General features: G+C 40.3%; 1 protein-coding gene across 6 annotated transcripts in view; it reads left to right on the top strand.

Annotated features, from left to right (window-relative positions):
- The first annotated feature begins 7,669 nt into the window (after positions 1-7,669).
- The window catches only part of PTPRZ1 (protein tyrosine phosphatase receptor type Z1), a 178,006-nt gene continuing 173,509 nt past the window's right edge, over positions 7,670-12,166 (top strand). For 5 of the 6 annotated variants that reach the window (XM_059073956.2, XM_059073955.2, XM_067042272.1 and 2 more), the window contains exon 1: positions 7,674-8,114. In XM_059073956.2, the coding sequence (XP_058929939.1) occupies positions 8,057-8,114 (58 nt within the window). In that variant the 5' untranslated portion in view covers positions 7,674-8,056. Of the gene's footprint in view, positions 8,115-12,166 lie in introns of all 6 variants that reach the window. The other variant, XM_067042270.1, reaches the window with a different exon arrangement.

Genomic DNA, 12,166 nt, shown 5'->3' with positions numbered 1-12,166 from the left:
TTGATAGTCAAGTCAATAAAGGATGTCATATGCTGTTTTCTTGATAAGATTTTTGGAAATTCACCAGGTGCTGGAGGATTCAGGGAAGAAAACAAGGGTCTTAATGGCATCCATCTGTTCTCCATCTTGATATCACCTTCTACTCAACTATGCTGATTTCCTAAATCCTGCCAGGGGTTTGTTTGCTCCAAAATATATCTACTTAGGTAACTGAAGAGAAACACAAGCCAGTATTATTCCCAGGATAATAATAATCTTATTTGGTCAGGCAGCACATTTGAATTCCTGGGTTGGTATTTATTTCTCACTTCACACACTGTTCATGTTACTGACATTTGACATGGGATAAACTTGTAAAGTGTACTATGTATCAGGAAAGCAAAGTAGGAACACATTTCCAACCATGTAAGGCACCTGGACTGAGTTTGGTTAGGGACTAGTTGGTATACAATCTCTTAAGTGTCTTCAGGGAGAGGCAGTGTACATTATATTTAGATATATGAGTTCACACCCAAAGTCTGTCATTTACAATCTGTGTGACTGGACAAATCATTTTGCCTCAGTTTTCCCATGAGACTGGGAGGATGGTAAAGCTATGCACATCATAGATTTGCTGGAGGATTAGACAATTATATACTACATCTTTAGAACAATGCTTGGTACCTAATAGTTGCCATGTACATGTGTCTACAATCACTATTATGATGAGAGATACAGTAAAGCGTTGATCATTATTTAGTTTTCTAGAACTTTGGTTTATATCAGCTTCTCAATTGTATTATCTGTTTGAGTCATATTATTTCTCATGAAATTAATGAGAGACTCCTCCAGCGTTATGGACCTCCTCAGCTTTTATTCCTACTTTAGGGAACAGGAGAAACTGTCTAGAAATAATGTAAGTAAAAGAAGATACTTAGAGAGAATGGCCAATGGCAAGTGTCAAGGTTTTGTAACAGCCCAGAAATATAGATGTTTCTTAACTCTCAAAATTTAAAATTAACTAATGGCCAAATACTGCCACTGGAAACAATAGGGAAAGTTTGAAGTTCTCAGGCCCAGCCTGTTCTCTGCTTGCATGGAATCAGTGGAAGAGTGGTTAATTGTGCAGGAAGGGGAGAGAAGATCATAGTAGGCTGGGAATGCACGGGCAGGGTTCTAGGCCTGCTAGCCGTGCTGTCAGCTGAAGAACAAAAACCACCAAGTAAGTTCTAAGTTTAGGCAGATATGTCATGAGCTGTCTACGTCTGTAATCAAAAAAGCCAGCCAGTAAGTCAAGGGAGATGGGATACCTCCTGAGTCTGAGGATCTAAATTAGTATCTAGGAACTGACAGGGAAACCTCACAGAGCTCTCTGGAACCTTGTTATAAGCAGGCAAGAGAAGTAGCTGGTGGTACTGGTCTGACAGCAGCCCTTTTTCGATAAATTAGTTCATATATTTAAACATTAATTAAGTACAGAATATATGCCAGGCCCATTGATTATGTAAAGAAATCATGGTAGAGACAGGATGGAATTTAAGAGTAAACTGTAGGACTTGGTGACTGATTAGATGGGGGTGGTGAGGAAGAAGAGGTCAAGGAAACTTCTAAAGTTTTGTGGACTCTAGAAAGTGCTAGCTTAGGAAGAATGATGAGTTTTTAGTTTCGGGTACTATGCACTTGCAAGACAATTAGAATGTGATTTTCACACCATTTAAAGACCTCTATAAATGGAATAAGGAAGGCAGAAACCTAGTGTTAGTGGTTTGAGAGAAATGGGAGGTAAGGAAGTGGAGATAATGATTATAGTCTATTCTTACAAGAAGATTATGAAGGAAGGCACACCCGGTACTATAATTATAATAAGACATGTGGTCAAGAAAAGATTTTTTTAATGGAAAAATATTTTAATAGCCTAGTGAGAAGAATAAATCAGGAGGGAGAGATTCAAAGAAATGATGGACCATTGGCTCTAGAAGAGTCAGGGGGTTCAAATCAAGCTTGGAAGAATGAGCATTTAGCCAGAAAAGGGAAACCTCATTATCTGGGATTAGAGAAAAGCAGTTCTTTCTACAAGGGATGAGATTTGTTCTGGTCCTAAAATCAAAGGGATGGCAGTTATAGAGAGAGAATATTTTGGCTAAAAATAAAGGTGAACAGAATGATTTTTAATATTGTCAAAAGTATAATGGATCATCTAGAATGGCTGTATGTTATTTTTGCCTGGAGATAGGCAAGAAACAGCCAAGTGACCATTTATCAGGAATGTTAATGCATTTGAGATAGAACAGCTCATTCCAATGACCCAGTCCAATGCTGATTCTCTGGTTTGTAGAATTTGTTTTACACACTTGCTTTCTAGTCTAACACTATCCTGGACATTTTTCAAAGTCCTAGAGAGCAGGTAAATATTGATTTTAAATTAAGCTTGTAGGAACACTTTAAATCCCATGCTTGTCTCTGATAGAACGGGGAGAAATGCGTTTTCACCTTTAAATGGCAAGGAAATGAAAGTAACAATAAACCTAAATTTGGCCATGTGGGTCTCTTTAATGCCATACAAATTTGAGGATACATTCCTTTGGAACTTTTTGAATAATGGAGTTCAGATCACGGTTGTCAGGGGAAAAGAAAATTATGATTATTCTATTATGTTTTATAATAGAGATGGTCATGGGGTGGGGAGAAGGGATCGGCATGTGTAGCTGTTGAAATATCAGTCATTAGCTTATAACCAGCACAATGTAGAAGAATCGCCTCTCCCATTCTAGAGAACACATTTGTCTTAGTACAACTAACAATTATCTTAATACTAATGACAACTAAGAAGTATTTTACTTCTAAAAAAATAACAATTAATTTCTCAAAGTGTAAATATTTAATGGATCCAACCTAATGATTTCTGCTCAAATACATTTGTCAGTGACAATGGATAAAAATAAGCAATAATGTATGTGAGCCAACCGGGAACAACATATTACTGTGATAGTATAAGAAGTACAGATATTTTATTTCCCCTTTAATTCCATGTTTTATTCAGTGACTCTACAATATTCTGTAGTTTCCTACCCCTTCCACTGAATTTACGAGTCAAACAGATTCTGCAGATAAAACACCCCCCCCTTCCACCATCTGCCTCTATCTTTATTCATGTTAGGAACACTTTGGAAATAATTTGCCAAGTAAGGACACATGGGAAACCATGGACATTTCACAACCACAAATTACTAGCCCTGACATCAGACAATTCCCAGACACACAAAAGGGATATGGTCAGATTTAGCAAATAAAAATACAGGACATCCAGTTAAATTTGAGTTTCAGATAAACAATGAACTTTTAAAAATAGAAATAAGTCCCAAACCTTGCATGGGAGTACATTAAAAGTTCCTTTGTACTAAAAAAAATTATTTACTATATTCAAATTATTCATTAAATCAATTCATTTTAATTCATTAAATCTAGTATTATAATGCACTAACATTATTTTGTACTAAAAATTATTCACCATTTAATCTGAAATTCAAATTTAACTTTGGCATCCTGTATTTTATATGGCAGTCTTCTACAATGGCATTTTGTAGTGGTTATGTCTTCCTCTCCTATCTGATACTGAATTCCTTTATGGTAGGAATAGAGTAATTCATACTTGGGTGGTAATCACCTAAAGCAACGCATGATACATAATGGATATGCAATAGAAATATGTTGAATGAATGAGTGAACATCAAGGATGAATTTTAAAGAACCAATAGAAATAGAGATAGATAGAGTTATAGATATCAATATTTACTCTCTAGTTTATTTTGTAGGCATAGCTCAACAAAATAATTTATTATTGGTACCAGCCAATGGAAGAAATTTTCACATATTCAGGTATAAGGAAATCATTCTGGCTTACATATGGTTTGGCTTGAACTTTATGCTACCTAGAAAAGTCTGTCTTATGGCTTGTCAAACATGCATTATACATCTGCTTTAGCCATTAAAGAAAGAATGCATGTAAAAATCAAAATGGAGTAACTGTGGTTCAGGTATTCAAAATCGAGTCACGTGGCTGTGGTGGATGTGGTTTCAGACACGTTCCTGCATCACTGAGAACTTGAATTTTCTGCACTATATCAAACTCAAAGACACCACCAGCCATTTTCAAAACAATATCTGCTAGGAGCTGCCAGCTGCAACCTTGTGGTCTCAAGGTCTCCCCTTGTAACTATGCAACCATCTCAGACCCCAACCAATCCTTGCTCAACAAGCACCCTTACTTCTTGCCACTTCCAATCCCAATTCTGGACAAATAACTTATGTAATTTTGTGGGTTTTGCCTATAAAAGCCTCCCCCATTTTGTAGTCTGGCAGAACACAGTTCAAGTGCTTCTTGAATCTGTGTCTTCCAGGCTATCGTCCTCAGTCTGGCTCAAATAAAACTCTTTTCTATTCCTTGATATAAATTGTTTAGTGTTTATTTGCATTGACATTAAAAAGAGTGAAACCAGGGCTTCCCTGGTGGCGCAGTGGTCGAGAGTCCGCCTGCAGATGCAGGGGACACGGGTTCGTGCCCCGGTCCGGGAAGACTACAAGTGCCGCGGAGCGGCCGGGCCCGTGAGCCATGGCCGCTGAGTCTGCGCATCCGGAGCCTGTGCTCCGCAACGGGAGAGGCTGCAAGAGTTGAGAGGCCCGCGTAACACACACACACACACACACACACACAAAAAGAGTGAAGCCAGAGTTCCAGTCCCACAAGGATTACCCCTTTGGCAACTAATATGAGCAACAGCACAGCTGTTATTCTCTTTCCGGCTACAGCTGTGGCTATGCAATAAATGGAAATGGACACAACCTTCTTCTGCACAAGAGAACTCTGGATGTCTGCTGAAACTTTGGTTATGTTTGAGGAAGCCACAGCTCTGGCTGAAAACTAAAATGAAGACCCACTGGAAGATCCAAATCTTCATTTGAACATTGAGGAATTAAACAAAGAGCTTCTGGTGAAACGTGAAGAACTCTATGACTCTCTCATGAATTGCCGCTGGCAGCCTCTAGCTGGAGTTCACACTAAAATCCCAGATGAGACCCCTAAGAAGCAAGATGTTCATTAAGCCACCTACCCAGCTATCATATTAATTGTATCCTGTTTTGTTATTATTTTTGAAAAAAACAGTATTCTTCCAGGAATGTACTGAACTCTGTATGTAAATACAAATTTCCAGGACTTATTTATATGTGATCGACATGAAACAGCATACTGTAAGTAAACTTTACCAGCACACCTACACATGAAATATACCTTGAATATATATTAAATAAAGAATGTAAATATAAAATATATTTATAAATATATAGAGAACATATCTATATCTATTTATACATGAATAAATAGGTAGATTGATTGATTGATTGATTCAGCCTGTGAATGGAGGCATGTGATTTTATGGGTTTATAACTTTCAATGGCCAATGTATATTGATCAGGTAACACCTCTCAGAAATGGCCATGACTCCCATAAAACTGTGAAATGTGAGTTACAATGTTTTTGATGTTCCTGCCCTTCTGATGGCTTCTCTTCCACACCTGGGCTGTTGCAAGGACCTATTTTCCAAGGACTGAACCTCCTAAACCTCCTATTCCATTGCCCTCCTCAGAAATATTAGATCCACTGATTTGGTCCTGCAAATCAGTTTTCCATTGCTATCACTCAGTCATGTAGAATTGACTTCCATCCTGCTCCCCATACAAACCTCAGCAGCAACTTGACTTCTCTCTCATGGTGGCTTTTGTACCTTCCCAGGTAAATGACAGTACTTTCAACTGTGAGAATGGGATTAGCAGAAACCACAAGATCTACCTGCCCTTTTTATCAGAGTAACTTTGATTTCAACAGTGCCGTTGTTTCATGATCTAACTCAAAAAAGTGACTAGTGGTGTGACTTTGGGGCCAAGTAAGAGGGGAGTTAGGGTAAATTTTGTTACTGTTGGGTTATTCTGGCAGTCTAGTGAGGTAGATTTGATAATCGAGACCTCCTAGAACACCATACATGCCCCTGAGCAAACCTAGCTTCTAAACAGATAAAGTTCTTGGAAGCGTCTTTTGCGGTTAACTCTTGCTTAGTATTTCAGGCATAAGCTCCTCCACTAGGAAATCAAAGTTCCCAGGGTCTGACCCCACTCAATCTGCTCAAATTTAATTCAGGTAGTTTTTATAGCACGAAACATCTGCTTCTTTCATTCTTATCTCCACCCCCTTTGACATCAATTGTTTTCCAGCCAGTCCTTCTGGATTAACTACACATCTCTAGGAAAACTTCTCTGCCTACTCTAGTCCATATTAAACACTTTCTCTGACCTTTCAGTGCATTTCTATTTTATATACACACTTCTTGCTATGCAAGCAAAATTTTTCTTCCAAAGTGGAAACTCACATGAGCAATCATCAATCTTATAAAAGATCAAAATTCTTATAAAAATTGCAGCATTTCTATTTTTATTCACAGGAAGAATAAGATCCAGGGTCACTTTCTTAATATTTATATGTATTCCTGAATAAACATTCTATATAGATTTGAAATCTATTACACGACTGTAATCAATTTCTGAAGCAACAGCAAATTGCATCATTAGCTCTGCATATTTAATTTAGTGTTCAGAGGCTGTGGATATTAGGGAGAACTGGTAGTAACACTCAAAATGCATTCAGAACCCAATTTTGTATGTGATAAGCTTTCTTTAAAAATTTAAAGCTAAAATACTATTTTTGAGACAAGTACAGGACACAGGAGTACACACTGTACAGATAACCTACATCAAATGATTGCTGAGAATACAGGGATAATTCCAGAACTTGACTTTCTGTGCCTTAGAGTGGACTCCTGAAAGGCGACAAACGGGGTCTTATACAAGTATACAAACAGAAAGCACATAGAAACAAGCACGTACAACGTGACATTTCCAGCTCTGAGGCAGCACAAGGCATGCTCTTTTGTATATCCTGCAATCGAGCGATTAAAAAATCTTCCCTTGCGACTCTGTGCAAGGAGGCACTTGGGTTGTTCGGTGCGTACGGAAGGACCACGGCAGAGTTGAAAGTTCCTCCCGGCAGCTGTGCACAGCAGGACAATTTGATTGGAGTCTGGGGCAGGGGCAGGGTCTGACTGGTCACAATCAGGGCCAGAGATTATTGGCAGTCAACTGCCCTGAAGGAAATGTGGTCTGGAACTACTCTGGTGCTTTGCAAAATGGAAAGAAAGTGGAAAGGGGAGCCCAGGTTACCCAGGCGATTCCACCACTTTCTGATTGCACCCACTTAGCATATGCGGGCAGGAAAACAATCAAATGAAAAACATTTCCAGGGGTGAACCCCAAAGGTCAATCTCTGGCTGTGCGGGACAATGGGGGTCGGGCCTCCTCTTCCAAAGGGATGAGGGAGTCTTAATGAAGAGACATTTTCTCCACGAAGATTCTAAACCCCAGCGGGTTCCACAAACTCCGGGACACCGAAGCTACTAGCAGGGGCCGGGGGGAGGGGGCGTCGCTCTGTGAATCGCTACCCGGGGACCCGGCCCCCGAACTGCAGCCGCGCCCCTCCTACCCCCGCGCGCGGCGCCGCCGCCGCGCTTCGCCCCCGCCCGCGCCCCCGCCCGCGCCCCCGCCGAACCGCGGCGCGCACGGCCCGGCCCGAGCGCGCACCCGGCACACACAGGCGCCGTGGCGCTCCGAGAGCTCAGACCACGACTGCTGCCGGTCTGGGAGACTGAGTCCCGCCCGCCCGACATGCGCCTCGGCTAACGGCTCCCGGGTCCGCGAGCACCACGCGTCCTCCCCTAGGTTATTTCTGTCCTTCTCTCTCTCTCTCTCTCTCTCTCTCTCTCTCACTCTCTTACTCTCTTTCTCTCTCTCTCTCTCTCTCTCTCTCTCTCTCTCTCTCACACACACACACACACACACACACACACACACACACACACGCACAGCCTCCTACCAATCTATACACTGGAGGAGAGAACATTTCCTTCGCGTCCCCTCCCTCTCCATCCAGACACGCCGAGGAGCCGCGCGGTGGGAGCCCCCGAATCGTCTGGAAATGCGAATCCTAAAGCGCTTTCTCGCCTGTATTCAGCTCCTCTGTGTTTGCCACCTGGGTGAGTGTTAAGACCTCGGCGTGGTTTCCCCTGTGGGATCGTTTGGGACACGGGTGGGGGGATTTCAGAGCTTTCGGTACTTGCTGCCGCGCCGCCATCTAGCAAGGAGGCAAGAGGGACGGCGGACTGGGGAGCCCACCGTGTCGCGGCGGCACGACGGGGTGTCGGCAGCGTGGGAGGACGCGCCCCCTCCCCACCTCGCACCTCCGCCACAGTTCACCTGCCCGCGGGGATGCTGCTCCCGCGGCCAGGAGAGGGGGGCTTGCCCGTCACGACTTCTTGTCCTCGCAGCTCTTCTCCTCCTCTTTGCAAAGTGTGGAAAAGAGCCTTTTAGATATACATAAAAAGATAAATAGACCCTTGGTGCGGGGCTACGTATTGTATCGCATTCTTGCTGTTTAGTTCATGCTACGGATATTTATGGGCTTGAATGAGGAATACACGTGTCTGATGCGAATTAACACACACACACACACACACACACACACACACACACACACACACACACACACACACACACACACACACACACACACACACACAGGCACACACACGCCCTAAAGGTAGTAACAGGAACAGGCACCAACCTGACTTTTCAGTGTTTTCAGTACTTTTAATTTAGTCACATTCAAGTCTGGGCAGTTACTTTAAAAAATAAAGTTTCAATCAAAATTTCTGTCAACATTCTGCCACTGCTGCCAAAGTCAAAGGAGAGCTGCAGGTTGATATAGGTATTCAGGGATTCATCTTTTACCCACCACCTTCCAGGTAACACATTTAATACTGAACTGTCTTCTGAAAGAGCCAGTTAGAATCTTTCCCTAGGATGCAAATTCAAGTGTTCCGGGCATTTTCTGGAAGGATTGTAAGACTGGATATCTGTCTTCTATTAAAGAAATGTCTTTTTTTCCTTCATGAAGATGTTCTATTACGATGGCATATAATAGGTCTGAAGCCATTAACCTGAAAGTTAGAAAATGTACCTCCGTTTGTGAGCGCCCATATTTTACTCTTTACAGTTAGAGGATCCTAATAGATTGTTCATAATAAAGTAGATATTAACCTATATTTTTATCCAGTAGATGGTGCTGCTCTTGGCACAGTAACCTTTACAAAAAGAAATCATTTCTGTGTTGTAACTAATGGGCATTGCATTGCTATATGGTGATAATTGCCAATAGCCTGCCAGATATATGCACATAATTTAAATTCTAAAAGCTTTATGAAAGTGCTCAGAGATGGTGTGATGCACACGGTTGACATTTACGACTTGTGAGGAATCTGGTCCTGGTTTTCTCTGAAACCATACAATTGATTCTAGAGAGGGGAAGACATTTTTTTAAAAGTACTGTGGTCATCAAATACATACCTGTTGAATTTATGTTTCTGTTATAGATCTGTTTTAATAACAAAGCCAGGTCCTCTTGGTACTTAGATTATTATTGAAAGAAAATCTCACTGTAGTATAAAAATAAACCAGAGAATACTGATTTGCATGCCACCTAAACCACATTCCCTGAGTATATTGTGAAGTTTTAAAATTAAGATATAAGTTGCATGGCATACAATTCATCTTTTTAAATTGTTCAGTTCAGTGGGTTTTAGTATATTCACAGAGTTGTGCAACCATCACCACTATCTAATTGTACGACATTTTAATCACCCCCAAAAGAAACTCCATGAACAGTCATTCCTCATTCTCTCTGACTCTAGCCCTGGCAATCACTAATCTACTTTCTTTTTCTATAGATGTGTCTATTCTGAGCATTTATATAAATGTAATTGTATTGATACGTAGCCTCTGGTGTCTGGCTTCATTCACATAGCATCGTGTTTTCAAGGTTCATCCATGTTGTAGCATGTATCAGTACTTCACTCCTTTTGGGCGGAATGCTATTCCATTTCAATACACCATGTTTTGCAAAGGCTTTTCTCAATAAAGCATTGTTAGTAGCCTGTTGCTTGGGGTTTATAGATTTCAGTTTATTGGCCATTTTCTTTAATGTTTTGATAATGTAAAATTTAACTGGAAAGGATTAACTGAATTGTTTAAGAGTATCGCAAGTTTATGTGATGATATTGAATGTGAGCTTGTATTAGAACTCAGAATGTGGGTTTTTTGAGACTGGCAGGTGAATACTTTTGTATCCCTTCCCATTTTAACACAGTTGGCCTTTTACTTTGTTGCCTGCAGACTGACCTAGAGGCCTTGGCTACCTCAGATGGAATGAATACCTGATCTCAGATAGGACATTTTGAAAAACTGAGGCACATTATCTACCAATGAAAAATTCAGTCTCCACCTCAATTATTTTACTCTCAACATCTACTATTGTATTTGTGAATGTGTTTACTACTCATTCTCAGTGTCTTTGGAGCCAGTGAGTTGAGCTGGCACATATAATAGATGCTCAGGAAAGGTCTGCCCACTGAGACTTACTGTGCAGGATGACAGCTCTGATACAATTTGAATGTTAGGCTGCCATCCTTACCATTATCCAGAAACAAGATGTAGAATTCACTAAGGTGTTCATTGTTAGCAATGTCATAATGACCTTATCACTTTTTGTGTCCAAAATGTCCTGATGCTTTTGAACTGGACATAGGGACCAATTGCTTCTTTCAAGTAACTCTCCAAACACAAAAATCCTCATTCGATTATTTGGAGTGAAACGAATTCTTCCTTTCCACATTACTGCTAGGGGTCACTGGAAACTAAAGAGGAACATTATGGGTTTTTTGGGGGAGGGGATAAAATCTATCTGTGAGTTCATCCATTTGGATCATCATATCAAGATTAGCCTGAGGCCTCAAATGTTTTTGCCAGAATTAGCTAGATCACAGTTCTTAAACTTTAGGGTACGTCAGAGGCACCAGGAGGGCTTGGTAAAGCACAGATTGTGGGGTCCACCCTGAAAAGTTTTGATTCAGTAGTTCTGGGGTGGGGCTGAGAATCTCAGTGTCTAACAAATTCCCAGGATATGCAGATGCTGCTGGTCTAGGCCCACATTTTGACAACTGCTGAGCTAGTTTGACATTTAAATGTCAATAAAGTTTCTGGATTATTAACAAGTTTTTACCATGGACACAACATTTAATGTTATTCAGCTGAAGGAGATTCTTAATCAGAGAGGCAGAAAATAAAGATGACTCCCAGAGAATTCCCTAAGTGAATTTGAACCTTCTCTAAAATAATTGAGAGGTTTTCTACTAGATGGAGAACTAATGTAATGACTGTATAACTCTAGTTATTATTTAATTGTGACCCACTGAACAGGTAATGGGAAAATCTGCAGTGGCTTCCTGTAAGGAGGCTTAACTATGAGTCATAGAGGAGAGGTAGGTGTTTTAAGAGCTTTTAAGGAGGAATAGTTTCTTTCAACTAATGAGAATTCGGTATCTTTTTTTTTCTTTTGAATTTTATTTACTTTTTTGTAAGCAGGTTCTTATTAGTTATCTGTTTTATACGTATTAGTGTATATATGTCAATTTCAGGATCTTTGAATTGAGTTACAGTCATGCAAGGTACGCTGAACTAATATGTTTAAATATTACTGTTAAATTTGTAATGAATCAAATTCTGAATTTTTAAGTCATGTATTATTGCTTTAAAGGACACATTAACTACAAATTACACCCAATTCCTCTGCAAGAATTAACTGCTTAATTTATCTTGAGTATGGAATCAGTAGAATCCAGTATGTTGTGACTCTCAGCTTGGTCTGTTTACCTTCCAAAGACAAATTGTAACCAGGAATAGAAAATATTCATGCCTTTTTCCCCCAAATAATAACTAGTCTCCATTCAGAAAATTAATTACTTTCGATTTGCAGAATAGGAATTTTCTTTATTTCATCTCTCCTTTTTATGTAGACTATAGCTGCTTCCACTCAGGGAAGTTTGCCAGGATAAATCATTTCATTGATGAATTCATTTATGCTGTCATGTCTGCATGAGACATTTGGGAACTTGCTGAAAATTTCTTGTGGGAATTTTGCTTCTGGCAAAAATTCAGGTTTTTCTGGAAGCATGCACTGCATTTCCTCATTCCC

This window comes from Kogia breviceps, chromosome 9 (genome assembly GCF_026419965.1).
Source record: "Kogia breviceps isolate mKogBre1 chromosome 9, mKogBre1 haplotype 1, whole genome shotgun sequence".
NCBI classification, from domain to species: domain Eukaryota; kingdom Metazoa; phylum Chordata; class Mammalia; order Artiodactyla; family Physeteridae; genus Kogia; species Kogia breviceps.
Note: the sequence above shows the minus strand (reverse complement) of the source record. Positions and strands in the feature narration are given on the sequence as shown.